Source organism: Dendropsophus ebraccatus, chromosome 12 (assembly GCF_027789765.1).
Source record: "Dendropsophus ebraccatus isolate aDenEbr1 chromosome 12, aDenEbr1.pat, whole genome shotgun sequence".
Lineage (NCBI taxonomy): Eukaryota > Metazoa > Chordata > Amphibia > Anura > Hylidae > Dendropsophus > Dendropsophus ebraccatus.
Window position 1 is genome coordinate 74,455,466 of NC_091465.1, and position 19,600 is coordinate 74,475,065.

At 45.1% G+C, this 19,600-nt stretch overlaps 1 protein-coding gene and 1 long non-coding RNA gene across 2 annotated transcripts in view; both read right to left on the reverse strand.

Annotated features, from left to right (window-relative positions):
* Positions 1-10,660: 10,660 nt before the first annotated feature.
* On the reverse strand, positions 10,661-11,728 carry LOC138769993 (uncharacterized). The gene is made up of 2 exons (XR_011359368.1): positions 11,495-11,728; positions 10,661-10,867 (listed from the first exon to the last, which is right to left on the reverse strand). It is a non-coding gene; the product is annotated as an uncharacterized lncRNA (long non-coding RNA).
* A 534-nt stretch (positions 11,729-12,262) lies between these two features.
* The window catches only part of LOC138768758 (pregnancy-specific beta-1-glycoprotein 8-like), a 31,051-nt gene continuing 23,713 nt past the window's right edge, over positions 12,263-19,600 (reverse strand). Inside the window, exon 6 of the mRNA XM_069946714.1 lies at positions 12,263-12,564. Within this exon, the coding sequence (XP_069802815.1) occupies positions 12,263-12,564 (302 nt within the window). The remainder of the gene's footprint in view (positions 12,565-19,600) is intronic.

Sequence of the window (19,600 nt, forward strand, 5' to 3'; positions counted from 1 at the left end):
CCTGGGGTAAAATTGACTTGTTATGCACGTTCCTCAAGTCGTTACGAATAAAACGATATATAACATGTATAACTTATATTGTATCGGATGGCCTGTAAAAAATTCAAACCATTGTCAACAAATATACGTCACTTAAAACCGCTCCATTCCCAGGCTTATAGCGCTTTTATCCTTTGGTCTATGGGGCTGTGTCAGGTGTCATTCTTTGCGCCATGATGTGTTCTTTCTATCGTTACCTTGATTGCGCATATACGACTTTTTGATCGCTTTTTATTACAATTTTTCTGGATTTGATGCGACCAAAAATGCGCAATTTTGCACTTTGGGATTTTTTTGCGCTGACGCCATTTACCGTGCGAGATCAGGAATGTGATTAATTAATAGTTCGGGCGATTACGCACGCGGCGATAGCAAACATGTTTGTTTATTTATTTATTTGTTTACTTTTATTTATAACCTGGGAAAAGGGGGGTGATTCAGACTTTTATTAGGGGAGGGGGCTTTTTATTGACACTATATATTTTTTTTTTACACATATACTAGAAGCCCCCCTGGGGTTAGGGTTATTCCCCCTAGGGGACTTCTAGTATATACACTTTGATCTCTCATTGAGATCTCTGAAGCATAGATATGCTGCAGAGATCCATGAGATCGGCACTCGTTTGCTTTCGGCTGCTGCAGCCGGAAGTAAACGAGTGCCGAGTCGGGGACGGCGCCATCTTGGAGCGGTCCCCGACCGGCTTCAGAAACGGTAACATAACGATAACATCCCGGAGGAGCGATCTCCCCACTAGACACCAGGGAGACGCTGGATCCGGTAATCGGATGCAGCTGTCATGTTTGACAGCTGCATCTTATTACTGTATTAGCGGGCACTGCGATCGGACCGTGCCCGCTAATACCTACGGTCCCGGGCTACAAGTGGCACCCGGGACCGCCGCGGTTCAGAGCGGGGTCGCCGTGCGGCCCCGCTCTGAACGCCCTTAACGGCAATAGGGCGTACCTATACGCCCTTTGTCGTTAAGGGGTTAAAATGAATAAATACTGTATTGTAATATAAACTGTTTGTTGCCTATAGCAACCAATCATGGCTCAGCTTTCATTTTCATTAATCATCTGAACTTCTATCCTCACCAGATGCCTACACCTGTACAGTACGGTGGCGGACATTGTGATCCTCCCTCATATCACTGTATTCTCATATACTGTGGGTCCATCTGCCACCTGGTGGTTGCTTGTGGAATTTACATGTAGAAACGCTTTTTAGATGCTAAAGAAAAAAATCCTTTAAAAAATCACCTGCAGGGGGTGAAGGAACATAAAAGAAAATATAATTCTCTGGAGAATAAACAGACATTGTAGCACATCCATATACTTATGATTGATCACTCTGCTACTTAGCACTATACACTGTTAACATCGGTAGTCACATTTTGATCAAAGTGCACAAGCCCACACACTACATCAAGGTTCCTGATACATGTGGGTCCCTAACTAAAAAATGGCACAGCCCCACCTGGCGACTACCACCGCAACAGCGCAAGAGGGGGGAGCGACGCAGGGGCCTAGCAGTCATGGACATGTTTATTCCATGATGTTTCTGCTCCGCAATGGAGCTTTTCTCAAGGCTCATGATAATTATTTGCGTCCATCAATATTAAGAGACGGCTGTCATTTCACGCTATGATGCCGTAGTGGGAACAAAGCTATCAGACTGCGACCGAGGAACGCAGGATAAGTGAAGCCCTATTGCTGGCCCCACTGTCCCTTCCTTTTGGAGTGATCGGCTCCTTAGCAGGACGGCCCCAAACAGGAGACTGATCATTGTACTAATATAAGTGGAACACTTAGACAAGGACAAGGCAAAGTAAACCCAATAAACTCAGGGTCAACAAGCCAGGTCAAAATCTATCGGCCGTCAGAAGTAAGGGGGATAGTTGGAAAGTCAAGCCAAAACCAGGGACTAACAATCCAGATATAACGCTAGCTTAGTCACACTCAAAGAGGCTGTATCGCAGGCAAGGAAACATGATGGGAGTGGTAGTTAAATGGAGGCTGGAGTCCTGGCCCCAGGCATGATTGGGGCAGAGACTTCAGCCCCCAGTACACATTACAAAGCTGACTTGTGGTGCCAGCCGATCAGCCGGGAACAGTGAAGCCCCAGCCGTGGTAACAATTAAAGGACGCTTTGCTGACAGGCCCCCAAGCAACCACCAGGGCCAGCTGCCAAGTACTGCATCGTCGCTATCAGGAGGCCGGCTGTATGCTTCAGCAGCGTCGGGAGCCGACTGTGACAGCCGACTCCTGTTATAATACTAATATAAATTGGAATTCCTTGGGAATGGGCCATTAAATCATCCCCCTCAGGCAAGGCTCAATGCCCTGATGGTCCTACCCTAATCTATTATAAGTCTTTCACCAGTTCTCAGGGATCACTTCCTTTCTGCATTCAACTGCCTTTCTGAGGGATTGACAGCGATACCTACAGATGGCAAGGACATACCCCTTTGTCAGAATTATCACGCAATCTCCCTGCTAAATTTAAACTTTGAGTTATTTACTAAGCTAATAGCTTCCTCACCTCCTTCAAGATGTCATCCTCCTTAATGTCACCCACCTTAATCAATTGAGCTTTATGCCTATTCAGGAGGCAAAGAAAAACATGACCAGATAACACAATAGCTGCCCTGTTTAGGAAAACTTCCCCGCCATGCTTAAGACAGTCGCAGAGGACTTGCTGAGGTGGTTTGGTACGTATGGTATTTTCACGTGGTTCGGATGCTGCTTTTTCTTTAAGATGAACATGCTTGCCAGAATACTCTGATACCTGATTCAAGCACTGCCTATCCCCCCTCCTTATGCAATTCATATGGGCCCACAAACTGCCTCCACACACCAAGGTCTTCTTAATCTTTATCACTACTACGTTGCTGCCCATCTTTCCAGGGTATTATATTAGCATTGGCATGCCCCAAACGAAACTCTCGGTTAAACTGGAGGTGGCTCTCCTAACTTCAGAGCAAAAACCTTTCTCCAAGCCTCTCCCTGGCTTTCCCTCTCGTCCCTCGAGGACATCTCGGACCCTTGTCCCCTAGGATTCTGAGGAGCCCCTCACCATCACTACCTTCTTTCTCTTCCCTCCCCCTCCTCATTCGCTCACTCTCTCACTGCATTTGAGTCTCTATGTCTGGGCTCTGACCTGCTCCAGCACTCACTATTTCTGTTATATGCCATGTTGAGCTCCTCACCAAAACAACCCAGCCCCCCCCCCCCCATCTAGCTGCATGGAAAGAGGACCTTGGCCTCACCCTATCTGTGGCTCAAATCTCTCTAGTACTCACATTCATGCACTCCATCAATCTCACCTTGCATGCAAGAGTCAGTATATAAGGTGCTCTTCAGGTGGTACTGCATGCCGGCACGCATTCGCAGAAGCTTCCTGAGGGAACTGCAGAGAAGAGGGCTCTCTCTGACATATTTTCTGGAGCTGCCGGAAACTGGTCTCGTTCTGGAGGGAAGTATGGTGCTTAGCTTCTACCTTTCCGCATATTTCCTGCTGCACTTCACCAACGTCCCAATCTAGACTTACTGCCACTACGTACTCCGCTGTGCAAAGTCGAGGATGTTAGACAAATAAAAAACCTCACGGCCTAGTTGTAGAACTGCTCCTCCCATTTCTTCTGAGCATAGTACTACTGGGACCAATTCACAGACACTGCTGAACATAAATCTCTCCGAGCTCAGTGACTGAGTTCCTCTCCCCAATCCCCCATCTGATCCCCAACACTGTCTCCCATTCCCCCTTCCTTCCCTCTTTTTTTCTAATTTATTTATGGTGTAGTCTTTTCCCCTGGTATTAACATTGTCCCACTACATTACCTGTCTGTTAACAATATTTTGTTTGAATGTCAACCTTGATAAAGTTTGCGCATTTCCAGGTACTGGCTGTTATTTTTCTGTTTAAAAAGCAAAGTCACAAAAAAAAAAAAAAATGGAATTCTTAACTAAAAGATAGGTAAGGGTGGACACATCTGTATATCATTTTGTTGAAGGTAACTGGTGGCATAAAGAAAGGAGGACTGGAACACAACAATAGGAGTGGACCTTTGTGTTACCCAACTGTTTTAGGTTTCAGCCTCACTCAGAATTGTAGTCTCATGAATGAAAGTACCCTCTAAGTACCCTAGATGACACAATTATACAACCGCATGCGGTGCTATGCAACTGTGTGATCAAGACATAATTAAAACAGGTTTATTTTCACTGAAAGTAGATGAACATCTTATCCTGAAATAGAAAGTATGCTAATATTTGCAGAACTTCATTAAAGGGGTATTCCCATCACCTAAACTTTTGTTTGCAAAAGAAAGCAATTTTGCAGATGCTTTGGTAGTTTGGCCCCTTCATCTCCCTATAGTGTTGTCAGTTCGTTGCCTAGGCTCCCGACCACCATTTTAAAAGTAGGGACTTACAAAATGGTGAACAAACCACACAAATAAGCTTCTAGAGGAGACTAGGCCGCTTCCCAAGAGAAGTCCTGATGTGAGTATCTGCTGGCCAAGTGGACCAGAATGCACTAGTGCAAGGATTCAGGTAAAGACAGTATTGGCCAAGGAATGGATCAAGTGCAGGTAGCCAAGTAGCTAAGCAAGGAAGAGGCAGAAGGATTATGGCAGGTGGCACAGGTTTATAGTCAAAAGTCCAAGTCATGCACAAGAAGATCAATACAGTACATTGGGGTCAGAAGAGATCACAGAATAATAGCACAAAATCACTTGAGATATGAAGAGACCTTTGCTATGGAACCTCACACGATTTCCGACAGAACAGACTAACAAAAGGCAATCTGAGCTGGGAGAGGTAGGGGGCAAGTTTTAGATGCCCACACAACCACTATATGGGGAAGAGGGGGCATGTGTGTGCACCCTATAGAGAAGAGCTGGAACAAAGTTTAAGAAAGAAACAGAAAGTGCCTAGGAAGAGGAAGTCTGGTGGTAAGTGCAGGTGAGCCGGTGATTGTGTCTGCCAGAAGACGTCATTCACCAATAGGGACCAGTCATCCACATAACAAAGACTAAAAAGGTCAGGCCTACCGTCAGCTTCTAATACACTGGGCAGAACTATACGCTCTTGACATTTTTAGCTGTTGTCGTCATTGTGCACACAGGACTTAGAGATTTATCCTTCCTTTACTTATCTCTAAACTCAATATAATCTGAGATTATCATTTTATCACAGCCGATTTATCCTTTATTTACTTCTCTGTAAACTCAACTTCTTGCACTCATCTCTATGCTCAGTGCCAAGAGGAAAGAGAAAACCACAGCCAGGGCTAGTAGGAAAGTAGATGAAAGACTGAACTACTCAATGATAGCCCAGACGTGTTTCTAATAACTATTAATCAATACACTGCCCTAAACCACCAGGAGCAGAGACTTGTATCTAGAAAAGAGTCCCTGTTCCTGTGTACTAAGCAGAGAGGTATAGACTGTATGCCTAACCACACAGTCCAGTTAGACAGACTGAGCAGTGGGGTATAAAGTGTATGCTTTGTTGGAATTGCCAGCCACACATCTGAAAAACATAAAAAATATTTTCACCTATCCGTGCCCAGCCTCCCCATCCCACCCCCTGTGTCCTCTTGTGGCTCTCCAGTGTCTTCAGCTGCTTGCTCAGCATATCACTGGCCATGTTGTTATCCCAGTAAACCCTGAAACAAAGGTGACAGCCTGCTCAGCCAATCACTAGCTGACGGGGGCGGGACAGCATGCGTGACCAGTAATTGGCTGAGCAGGCTGTCACTGTAGAGACTAAGTGACAGCCCGCTCAGCCAATCACTGGCCGCAGTGCTATCTCAACCCAGTCAACCTGTGATTGGCTGAGCGGGCATTCACCGGAGAAGACAGACACTGGGGGAGCAAGGAAAGGTAAATATAATGAGCGAGTTTAAAACCACAGTAAAACATTTAAACACTTGCAATCACTTAACAGTTTGGTGCGGTTTATTAAAGTTCGGCTTGGCAAGAAACCAAACTTTACATTAAAGTTTGGTGAACTTTCCGAACCAAACATTTGAAAAGTTCACTCATCTTTACTGATTTCCTTATCTTTAATAGAGTTCATACAGTATCCCTAGGGTTTAACGTTGACCCTTATTGCCGACCCCTTTAAAAATGTGTATATATCCTAACAAAGCATATACACATAAGGTTGCTGTGTAATAACTCCTTTAATAATAGAGAATCTTGCATTTAGAAAACAAATGTACATAAAGAATAAGTATATGCTGTAGGTTGCTGATATGGTGCTCTTTCCTGGTGATCTCATTTGTATTTCTCCTTATTGACCTTAGTCCAATAACTTAGTGATATCTCAGCCCCACCTTTAAAAGCAAACATCTATAATTTCTCTTAAGATATTTGATACAAGACGTGTAAGAGAGGGGGGGGGGGGTGCTCCTTCTTCACCTACCAGCAGTCAGCAAATGAAACTGTGGGGTGCAGCTAAATTGCCATGGCATCAAATAATTATTATTATTTATTTTTTTTTTTTGTAAAAGTAAAAAAAAAAAAAAAGTAGAATGGATGTCCCTTCTACTTCAAGACTATCAGTCACAATAAGAATGGTTAGGAAAGTGAGGGAATAGTCATATCCCACCCGATATGGTCACTTATTGGAACTTGCTCTTAAAATTAATATGGTCCATTGATAATGCAAATAATGAAGATGTTAACTGCACTTCCTTCCAACGTGTTTCTCCCACAATGATGCTATTGTAGGTTCTTTAGGGAATCGTGTAGAGAATTAGTAGTACTTTTCAGTGGGTCGTCTCTTTATGTATTTAAGGTCAGTCTTTTGTTGGTGACCAATGGGGTATTCGTAAATAAGAGCAGGGAAAAGTTCAGTGATGATGAAGTCGGGTAGGCATTGGTGTGGCCATTGAGATAGGTTATAGGAAACAAGGAAACTAATAAATCCACCACGGTGAATGAGTTCACAGGAGTCCCGAGACTAAGTAAAATTGTCCCTTGAAAGGTCAGCTCATGTAGTTCCAGTGTCAGGTACTTTACAGGCTGCCATTGTGGAGATGAGTTATGGTAATCGGATAGTCCCTGTGTGTTTCAATGGGCTATAGATCCCAAGGGCAGACGATAATCCGGATCTATGACGTGGTGTCCAGGGTGCAGATGTTCGGTTTGGTACGGGCTACGTCTGGTGAGAGCACCAGTACACATAGTGCTCGCACTGGACACATGTTTATGTTTAAAGGGTCATAGATCTTTTACTTCAACAAACTTCTGACTAGTAAATGCAAACACAAACATCCTGTAAAACTGCACTAGTAAAAAAGTACTGTGGTACCTTGGTTTAAGAGCGTTTTAGTTTAAGAGCGTTTTGGTTTAAGAGCTCACAGTTTTTCAAAATTGTGACTTGGTTTAAGAGCATTGCTTTGGTTTAAGAGCTTCCTGTACTGGGTGGGAGGGGGAGTGGGGGAGGGGCATGGTCTGCATAGCGGGGTCTACAGCACTGTACTCTGACCCAGGAAGTCTTCCTCACCTTCCAAATAATATCAGATCCACTTCAGGCTGGGGCTTGCATCAGAGGACAGGACTGTGGAGGTAATCTCTCCATAGCTGTAACCCCTCTCTCCCCAGGCAGAGAGTGCTGTATGTATGTGCCCACATCTGCCCCGCTCATTCCTTCATGCTCCCTGCAGTCTCTCTCCGCCCTTGTGTTTCCCATCCTCTCCATTACTGTACAGTAACTTATAATATCACATATTCTGCTGTTTCTGAATGTTTGTTTCATCTGTTTTACATGTTATTCAGAGTAATAAATCATTATTTTTGGGGTGTGTCTGCATTTCAATGATTTCTCAAGGGAAAATTTGCTTTGGTGTAAGAGTGGATTTGGATTACAAGCACGGACCCGGGACGAATTATACTCGTAATCAAAGGCACCACTGTATATGTAAATTTCTATCATGCTGCTTTATCCCATATGAAATTTGGGGGAAATATATTGTAGGATTCTCATGTTGCCCATAGCAACACAGCTCAGCTGTACACTTATTGCTCTGGTAAAATGAAAGCTGAGCTGTGATTGGTTGCTATGAGTAACAAGAGAATCGAACTACAAGACAGCGCCATAAATCTCCCGCTCTGTGCGCTGCCATGTAATTCCAATGCCTGTCCTTTTTTAAAAGTGTTTCTATTTAAAAATCTGCTCAAAATATTATCCTTATGTACAAAATGGGTCATTCAGCCCATAAAGAAGAATGACTATAATGGGGGTTGGGGGGGGGGGTGTCGTTTTCACACAAAATAAGTCAAGACTGAGTGTGTGTGTGTGTGTGTGTGTGTGTGTGTGAGAGTGTGTGAGTGTGAGTGTGAGAGTGTGTGAGTGTGAGTGTGTGTGTGTGTGTGTGTGTGTGTGTGTGTGAGAGTGTGAGTGTGAAATGTGAGTGTGTGTGTGTGTGTGTGTGGGGTGTTCTGGGAGGACTTCATTGTATATACAAACATACATGCAGAATCCCACCCAGTCACAATAATACCATAACACTATGCTATAGCATGATATATAAAACCACAAGTAACAGTGTTATCAATGAGATAAAACAAAACAGGACACAGAAAGTAGACTCATTCTAAAGTAGTTCTCATTCTATTTGGGGCTCATGGTTTGCATGGCCAGTTGTAAGCCACTTTAGAATTGGAGGGGTTCGCCTTTGTAAGATATTCTTCCCAGAGGGAGTTCTATGGCGTAGTAGCATGCACGTCCATTTAATTAGGGAGTACACAGGTCCCAGCAGTCTGGTCCCCATCGATCAGACATTCATTCCTTGATCTTCCAATACTAGGACGTGTAGGGTATCTTTGAGCTGCAACTAACCCTGTGATACGTCTTTACTACTCAGAGCACTTGCCACTTTGTTTTTGCGCTTTTATTATATTTCATTATATTCAGTGTTTGAAACCCTATGCTGCTATATAGACACTTGGCACTTGTGCATTCTTTTTGCTCTGACAGGTATAAATGTGTACTTAGATGCATTGCTCAATGGTGATATATAGAGATGAGCGAACCAAGTTCGGGTTCGAGTCCATCCGAACCCGAACGTTCGGCATTTGATTAGCAGCGGCTGCTGAACTTGAATAAAGCTCTAAGGTTGTCTGGAAAACATGGATACAGCCAATGACTATGGCCAAATCCATGTTTTCCACATAGCCTTAGGGCTTTAGCCAAGTTCAGCAGCCACCGCTAATCAAATGCCGAAAGTTCTGGTTCGGATGGACTCGAACCCGAACCCGTTTCGCTCATCTCTAATGATATACAGTATATAAATCTATACACATATACACACAGATATAGTCTGTGTTAACTTGATCACAATGATGCATTTTACTCAACTTTCTAATTGACTTAACAAAGCTCCCTCACACAATTGTATCATCAGGGTTCATGTTAACCCTTTGTCAGGTCCCCAGGGAACAGAGAGACACAGGACAAGCAACTAAGACCCCCCCATGCTGTCCCTACCTATTTGCCACAATCCGCCCTAAGATGGCAGCGAGCAACTGGGCGGCGATCCCTGCGCTCAAATAAGTGCAAACACAGACAAGACACAGTACAGACAAACAAGGTACAATGACAGCAGACAAGGCAAAGTCACAAAAACACACAGAAGGACCGGACCAAGAAGGCGGCAAGGAACGGAGAACCAAACAAATGGAGGACGAAAGCCAGAGATGCAACAAGGTAACGGTGGAGCCAAAGACAGAGATGCAACAAGATAACAGTGGAGCCAAAGCCAGAGATACAACAAGATAACAGTGGAGCCAAAGCCAGAGATACAACAAGGTAACAGTGGAGCCAAAGCCAGAGACAAAAACAATATGAACTAAGAACAGAACAAGGAACACTGAACCCAAAAACAAAGACTAGAGAGAAACAGGCAAAGGGATAAGGAAACCAAGGAAACAGGCAGAATAGCAAGGGCTGGATCTAGCAGTGCAGACTAGCTGGACAAAGCTATCAAGAGCCCAAAGTGAGGGGAGAGACCAAGGTATAAGGGAACAGAAGTCCCGGACTCCAAGCTGATAGGCTGAACAGGAGAAACACACAAGAGAATCACAGAAAGCCAGAGGTGAGGAGACCTGTCAATCACAACACAGCAGAGACAATTAGTGAACAGACCACAACAAGGAAAGTGCAGGGAAAACATGGACCAGATCACAAAAGACATAAGCAAAGAGCATAAGAAAACCAGGCACGGACTTAATGCCAAATACGCAGTCTTTGGCACAGAGGTCGAATCTTCTCAACAGATGGTGGCACTGATCATGACACCCTGGCTACATTTGTGTGTGTGTGTATATATATATATATATATATATATATATATATTTATTGTATATTTGTGGGGTGTTTGCCTAGCATATATACGGATAGCTGCAGGCTCGTGGGACCAATTGTATCGGTTCGGTCCCCTGTGAGCGTGGTTTTTAAATTGAGTTAAGGACTTGTTTGTTTCTTCATTTTTGTAAGACATAACACATTCACACATTGCGTCCTGTGTTGCCTCGCTTTAGAGTGTAAGATATGTTGTGATTCCCCCCCCCCCCATTCTATTGTTTTTGGTTTGCTTGATTAATAAATATATACATATATTTTTTATTTGTATGTGCAATATTCATGGGTCTATCTCAGTCTTTTTTTCGTTGTTTGAACTTAGCAGGGAGATCCTGAGATGAGGAGGTGCTGGCCCGCGTCTTGGTCCCAGATATTAGATCCACTGTCAAGATGAGTGGGTCACCTGGTTTAACTGTCTGAGAACTATTTGGAGGAGAAGGAGACTTTGGAGGCTCTGGTAGAGGAAAGTAAAGAAAATACAGAATATTTATGACTAAGAAGCTGAAATACTTGCAACCATGACATACTAAATGAGAAAACATTCATATGGAAAAGACCTTAGGGATATAAATCAATAGGGCGCTGTCATAAAAAAAACAAAAACTTTTGACATGAAACAGGGTAATGTGAATAGTTATAATCGGTTGGGGTCTTACTAGGCTTCTTCTCATTGGTGACATTGGTGAGACCCCACCGATCAAAAGAATGAGTTGGGAGAGGCGTGAGGTAGCAAATTTCACTTTGTAGGTTTACAGTGATCTCTGTCCAGGCAGCTCCAATTTTAAGTCTATGGGACCCCTAGACTGAGATGAATGATAGGGGGGGGGAGGGGGGGCACTACATCACACTTTTCTCCAAGGCACATGAGATCATGGGACACATGAAAATACATTTCTACCAAGTCAGGTCACATAGAGAATATCAAGCACAGCATTGATTTCAGGACAGGGAATTATTCAATATTACCATCTGGAGGTATCAGATTGCTGTATACTTTTGAAAGTCCATCAATAAACCAGATAAACATCTCTGGGTATAGAATAGGACATCTAAACTTCAAATGACAATACTGATATCTTACCAAATGCTAGTGTGCAGGTCTTTAAGTTCTTTCCCAGCTGATCCCCATTACAGGTGAGATTACTCCCATGGATATTACTAGAAAAAGTCACATTTCTCAGCACTCGATCAGCGCCTGTACTGTGTACATCATTAAATATGGTGACATTGGCTGCAGGATTTCCTCCCGGCCAGGAACAGCCGAGCTGTAAGTTTTCTCCAATGGGATCTGCGGTACAGAGAATATTTCCATCCGGAGCCCCTGTAATATAAGATAACGGTAATATTGTAGTACAATACTAAAGACATTAAAGGTATATACATATAAAAGTATATGCACAGTAGCTCCACATTTTCAATATAGCTTTCCCTTTAAATCAGTGCTTCACTCCAACTAGGAGTCCTTGGACATAACTGGGGATATATGGGAAAACAGAAATCTTGCAGTGGACCACTGCTTGAGAAAGCTCTCAGTGTAGAGAGCGAAACGTCATGGTTTTCCGGTGGGTGAAATAATCACGTTAACTTGATTGCATATCTACGAGTGCTGCGGTAATTCTTCGTCTTGATATTACCTGTACCGCTGGTCAACGGTATTTACTGCTGGGCACCACTACCACTGTATTCCCGGAGTGCTGCATTCATTTCATTCAAGATAGATAGATGATAGATAGATAGATAGATAGATAGATAGATAGATAGATGATAGATAGATAGATAGATAGATAGATGATAGATAGATAGATAGATAGATAGATAGATAGATAGATGATACAGTTGTTTCCATATGTTACTTACAGTTGATATTGAGGCTGGTTGCATTGCTGGTCACACTATTTGCCTGGTTGGATGCTGTACAGGTGATGGGTCCGGTGTCGTTCTTGGAGACAGGACTGATGGTGAGATAGGAGTGCGGAGGGGAATCACTCTGTGTAATGTAATATGGAGGGATAGAGGACACTGGATTTCCATTTAGTGTCCAGAAAAAAGTGATGGCCGATCCCTGAGCTGTGCAATATAGAGACGCCGAGTCCTGCCCGGCCCAGAGCGCTCCTGATGTGTTACTGGTCACTGTCACTGCTGAGACTGGAGCTGTGAACAAACCAGAGATGAGGAGCAATGAGTAAAAAGTATACAGTATATTATTTTTCTCCTAAATTTGTTAACCTATTTGCCTAATATGAAACAAATTGTGAGAAATTCTTTTTAAACATCAAAGTGAATCCTGCCATGATGTATAAAAACTAACAAAAAAAAAAGAAAATATATCGTTATTGCTTGCCTTATTTACGCTATTGGTTACAGTGTCCATTGTGCTGCTTATGCTTCTGCATTTCACTCGGAGCTGGTGGGCGATCTTTTTCATAAATACCATTTACCTTAGGCCAGAAGATGAGTTAGTTTCCACAGCTGCAGCAGTGTACAGGAGGTGTGTACTGGTGGCGTGAACAGAGGGCATGTGCAGGAGTGTTCACAGGGGCATGTATAGGGGGCATGTACAGGAGCATGCACAGGGGCATGTACAGGGGACATGTGCAGGGGCGTGTACCGGGGGCACGTGCAGGGGCATGCACAGGGGTGTGTACAGGGGGCATGCAGAGCCGTTTTAATACATTGGTGGGCCCAGTGCACAGCCCTCAAGAGTGGGCCCCCCCTTCCCTTTCGGCACATTGTATAATGTACTGAATTTGCCCCCACACTGTATCAAGAGCCCCAATACATACAGTAGTTACCTTATAACACTATTTCCACAATACAGTGATTACATATTACATAAAAACTGCACTAAACAAAACAGAAAGATATCACCAATGATACCATTACATAATACCGCCACATCATGACCCCTAACACTACAATCCTATAACAGAGTGCAGTTACATCCAGTGACTCACCGGGGGCGTTTTCTCCAATCAGAGTCTGTCACCTTTTCTTTTTCTCTCCATCCAGCCTGGGCCACCTTGAAGTCTTCTCCTGGCTGTGAATCTTCTCTCCAGAATCTGCCAGACAAATATTTTAGGCTCCAACACATCCAGTAGTTAGGTCCCTTGTACCCCTATACAGTAGTTACACCCCTCTGTACTCCTACATAGTTACACCCCTCTGTGCCTCCATAGTTTTAAGGTGTCCCTGTAGTATATAGACCCTCATGTGCTCCTCCAGTTATATACAGCCCTCCTGTGCGCTCCCCCATTAGTATATAGCCCCCCTGTGCACTCTCCCCAGTAGTATATAGCCCCCCCTGTGCTCTCCCACAATAGTATATAGCCCCCCTGTGCTCTCCCACAATAGTATATAGCCCCCCTGTGCTCTCCCCCAATAGTATATAGTCCCCCTGTGCTCTCCAATAGTATATAGACCCCTATGCTCTCCCACAATAGTATATAGCCCCCCTGTGCTCTCCCCCAATAGTATATAGCCCCCCTGTGCTCCCCCCAATAGTATATAGCCCCCTGTGCTCCCCCCAATAGTATATAGCCCCCTGTGCTCTCCCCAATAGTATATAGCCCCCCTGTGCTCTCCATAATATATAGCCCCCCTGTGCTCTCCCCCATAGTATATAGACCCCTGTGCTCCTCAATATGATATAGCTCCCTGTGCTCACCAATAGTATATACCTCCCCTGTGCTCCCCAATAGTATATAGTCCCCTGTGCTCCCCAATAGTATATAGCTCCCCAGTGCTCCCCCATAGTATATATTCCCCTGTGCTCCCCCATAGTATATAGCCCCTCTGTGCTCCCCAGTAGTATATAGCCCCCTGTGCTCCCCAGTAGTATATAGCCCCCTGTGCTCCCCAGTAGTATATAGCTCCCCTGTGCTCCCCAGTAGTATATAGCTCCCCTGTGCTCCCCAGTAGTATATAGCTCCCCTGTGCTCCCCCATAGTATATAGCTCCCCTGTGCTCCCCCATAGTATATAGCCCCCCTGTGCTCCCCCATAGTATATAGCCCCCTGTGCTCCCCCATAGTATATAGATTCCCTGTGCTCCCCATAGTATATAGACCCCTGTGCTCCCCAGTAGTATATAGTCCCCTGTGCTCTCCCATAGTATATAGGTCCCCTGTGCTCCCCCATAGTATATAGCTCCCCTGTGCTCCCCCATAGTATATAGCCCCCTGTGCTCCCCCATAGTATATAGCTCCCCTGTGCTCCCGCATAGTATATAGCCCCCTAAGCTCCCCCATTGTATAAAGCCCCCTGTGCTCCCCAGTAGTATATAGCCCCCTGTGCTCCCCAGTAGTATATAGCTCCCTGTGCTCCCCCACAGTATATAGCTCCCCTGTGCTCCCCCATAGTATATAGCCCCCTGTGCTCCCCCATAGTATATAGCCCCCTGTCCTCCCCTATAGTATATAGCCCCCTGTGCTCCCCCATAGTATATAGCCCCCTGTCCTCCCCCATAGTATATAGTCCCCTGTGCCCCCCCATAGTATATAGCTCCCCCTCCCATATAACATTGAAAAAAACAAACACTGTTACTCACCTAGGTCCACGCGTTCCTCTTCTCTTCCCTCCTGTGGCCGCACTTCCTGCGGTCACAAGAGGCTGCACTCCCCTTACCCTCGCGCCGACGCTCCAGTGACGTCGGGCGCCAGAGGGAGAGTGCGGCCTCTTGTGACCGGAGGAAGTGCGGCCACAAGAGTGACTGACAGGGAGGGAGCCAATGGCTCTCTCTCTGTCAGTGTCGCTGCTGCTGCAGCGCTGAAGCGCCGCAGCAGCAGCGGGCGGGGGCAGCGGTGATCGCCGGGGGGGGCCCTGCAGGGGGCGCCATGGAGGGGTAAGTAGATTACCCATCCATGGCGCTCCCCCCTGACAGGCTGGTGGCCGGAGCCCTGTGCGACCGCATTGGTCGCACATAGCAACGGCCGGCCTGCTCGGGGGGGCCCCTTTAACCAGTGGGCCCGGTGCACGTGCACCATGTGCCCTCTGGTTAAAGCGGCCCTGGGGGCATGCGCAGGGGTGTGCACAGGGGCGTGTGCAGGGGCATTCACAGGGGGCATGTTCAGGGGTGTGCACAGGGGCGTGCACAGGGGGCATGTGCAGGGGTGTGCACAGGGGCGTGCACAGGGGGCATGTGCAGGGGCGTGTACTGGGGTGTGTACTGGGGGGCATTAACAGGGGCGTGTACAGGGGGCATGTGTAGGGGCATGTAAAGGGGTCTGTATGATCACTGACCAATCAGCATTTATCTGTACTAGGTCAATCTGTGCAGTGCAGAGGGACAACTGACATCACGTCCTGCATTTGGTCTGTTAATAAAGACCCAATGGCCTTAGTGAAGTAGCTTGGACTGACGTTTTCGAGTAAATATAGCATACAGTATACAATTTTATAGCATTTAATTTCATATAAAAAATAACCAAAGATGCAGTCCCCTGCTGATTTAACATTATTTAGGTAGTGACAGTGCCCATTTTAAGGGTTTTGTCATGAAGATCGACCCACTTCAGATTTAAACAGGACTGGTGATCAGCTGCTTGACTTGGATGTTGCTTCAGAACCTTTAGTGATTATACCTGAGATATTAATGGGGTACTCTGGGGGAAAATGTTTTTAGATCAACTGGTATCCGGAAGTTATACAGATTTGTAAATTACTTCTATATGTACTTCAGGAAGTGGTGTTTTCCTTCTAGTCTGTCATGGTGCTCTCTGCTGCCACTTCTGTCTGTGACCCGTTTGTTCTAAGCCACCACTAAAGCTGTCTGGCTGATGCTTACCCCTCCCCATAGAGAACACAAACCCTTCCCCCTTCCCATAGAGAGCACAACCCCTTACCCCTTCCTATAGAGGTTCGGTTGCGAGTCTCAAAACACGGCATAGCCAGATATCCCTAGCCTGTTGCCACGGGGTGCCTCCATGATGGGGAGAGCACCACATCACCCTGATAAATAGCCCCTTAAGTCCCACTCAGTTGCGAGTATTGGAACATAAATAGGGAAACACCAGGGTGGCCCCTTTTTGTCAATGTCTAACTCAAGGTGCGAGTATTGCGATCATGACAAGGGCTTGCCAAGGTAGGCCTCCACCCACAGACAGCCGTTTCTGGGGTTTTGCCCCTCGTCAGTGTGGAGCAGGATTTTGGCTGGTTGGGGCAATGGCAAATCGACCAACAAAACACAGTAATCACTGAACTCAAGGAGAACAGTGAAAAAATTCCAATGAAGTACTCAATCAAGAGTCTCCACTGATGCCCCCAAAAATACCCCGAAACGGCTGTCTGTGGATGGAAGCCTGCCTTGGCAAGCCCTTGTCAAGATCGCAATACTCGCACCTTGAGTTAGACAAAATTGACAAATTGACAAAAAGGGGCCACCCTGGTGTTTCCCTATTTATGTTCCAATACTCGCAACTGAGTGGGACTTAAGGGGCTATTTATCAGGGTGGTGTGGTGCTCTCCCCATCATGGAGGCACCCCGTGGCAACAGGCTAGAGATATCTGGCTATCCCGTGTTTTAAGACTCACAACCGAGGCTCCACAGACACCTGTTTTGCATATTTAAATTTTTGGGGGCGTCAGTGGAGACTCTTGATTGAGTACTTTATTTGAATTTTTTTCACTGTTCTCCTTGAGTTCAGTGATAACTGTGTTTTGTTGGTCCCTTCCTATAGAGAACACAACCCCTTACCCCTCCCCAAAAAGAACACAACCCTTTACCTCTCCCCATAGAGAGCACAACCCCTTACCCCTTCCAATAGAGAACATAACCCTTTACCTCTCCCCATAGAGAACACAACCCCTTACCCGTTCCCATAGAGAACACAACCCCTCCCGATAGAGAACACAGCCCTTTACCCCTCCCCATAGATAACACAACCCCTTACCCCTCTCTTACCGCTTCCCATTGATAACTGTTGGCCAAATAATTGTTCGGCCAACAGTTATTGGTATATTTGTAAATGGATAAACTCCACAAACTCTTCAGCTTTTGATAAAAAAAAAATCATAAATGTTATTTTATTCTTTTAAAATCCTCCGACTCGTTTTGGACCTCAAAGGCTCTACATATAACATGTATTACAAACGTTATTAGGTTAGGGACAAGGTTATTTACACATCATATATATATATATGCAAAAAAGGGGTCCGTGGAGCCTCAGTTACGAGTCTCAAAACACGGGAATAGCCAGATATCCCTCTCTCCAGAGAAGGAAGCCCATTGCCAAGGGGTGCCTCCTAGTGGGGAGAGCACCAAACCACCCTGATACGTAGTCCCTCAGGTCCTCACTCTGTTGCGAGCTTTGGGACCTAAATAGGGAAACACCAGGGTGGCCCCTGTAAGTCAAAGTCTAACTCTGTGACGAGTATAACGACATAAGACAAGGGTTACCAAGGCTAGGCATCCATCCACAGACTGCAGTTTCGGGGTATTTGCCCCTCGTCAGTGTGGAGCAGGATTTTGGCTACTGGGGCAATGATAAATAGACAACAATCACTGAACTCAGGGAGAACAGTAAAAAATTCCAATGGAGTACTCATTTACGAGTCTCCATTGATTGTCCCATACAAAATTTGAATATGCAAAAAAGGGGTCCGTGGAGCCTCAGTTACGAGTCTCAAAACACGGGAATAGCCAGATATCCCTCTCTCCAGAGAAGGAAGCCCATTGCCAAGGGGTGCCTCCTAGTGGGGAGAGCACCAAACCACCCTGATACGTAGTCCCTCAGGTCCTCACTCTGTTGCGAGCTTTAGGACCTAAATAGGGAAACACCAGGGTGGCCCCTGTGAGTCAAAGTCTAACTCTGTGGCGAGTATAACGACATAAGACAAGGGTTACCAAGGCTAGGCATCCATCCACAGACTGCAGTTTCGGGGTATTTGCCCCTCGTCAGTGTGGAGCAGGATTTTGGCTACTGGGGCAATGATAAATAGACAACAATCACTGAACTCAGGGAGAACAGTAAAAAATTCCAATGGAGTACTCATTTACGAGTCTCCATTGATTGTCCCATACAAAATTTGAATATGCAAAAAAGGGGTCCGTGGAGCCTCAGTTACGAGTCTCAAAACACGGGAATAGCCAGATATCCCTCTCTCTAGAGAAGGAAGCCCATTGCCAAGGGGTGCCTCCTAGTGGGGAGAGCACCAAACCACCCTGATACGTAGTCCCTCAGGTCCTCACTCTGTTGCGAGCTTTAGGACCTAAATAGGGAAATATATATATATATGTACATAATGTTGTCAAATCATGTAGAAAAGAAAAAACTAAATAAAAAATAAAAATCAATAATATTAGTATGTCCTGGGACAAACATTCTTCCTAATGTGCAGTCATCAATAACTGCATTACACCCCTCAAATAAATTATCATAGCAAAGATTATAGTCTACATATATTAACTTATGAGATATATTAATAATGTATATAAGACCAAAAAGTTTTTTTTTTTCCTTTACATTTTTTAGCTGTTCATATGAAAGGTCCATTGTCAGTGGAGGAGACGGGGCTGATAGTAAGTGTGGTGTTATTGTCACTAAGCTGGTATCGGCCTCCTCCAGATATTGCTGCCCCCCCGTAGACTCCATGAGTAGCTGACGTCTGTACCATGAGCCGAACATCGGAGAGACACTGAATCCAATCCAGGCCAGACAAGTTCTGCTATAGTACTGGGTATTTAATGCACATCCTTGGTTTCCCGACAGTACGTGCATTGATACACCCACCATGTACTACACCTATTGAGGGGCCGTTTAACCAAACTATTAAGCAGCTTCTGCCCTGAGGTCAGACTGCTGCACCATATGTCTCTGAGACTCATTATAAACCAATGTACTAGCTGCCAGATTATTATTTAGTACTTACTGTAAACGGAGATGGTAGAATCTGTCAGCGGGATTGAAAATTTGAAAATATTTGAAAAATATTTCAAAAATAATCTGACCAAAAAATAGATGTACTCCGCACACAATGGGAAGAGCAGGAAGATCTCAACTGTGTCCAATATACAGGGAACATCAGCCAAGATGTATAGTGACTGTGGTTTAGCTCCCAATAACGTCTAAACCCAGTGGATGGAGCGGCCTGGAAACCCCCTTTAAGTCTAGTTTTCTCAGGGTCATTCTCAATGAATTTTCATGGTGTGAAGTATACGTAGACCCACAAGCTGCTACCACACTAAATGGACA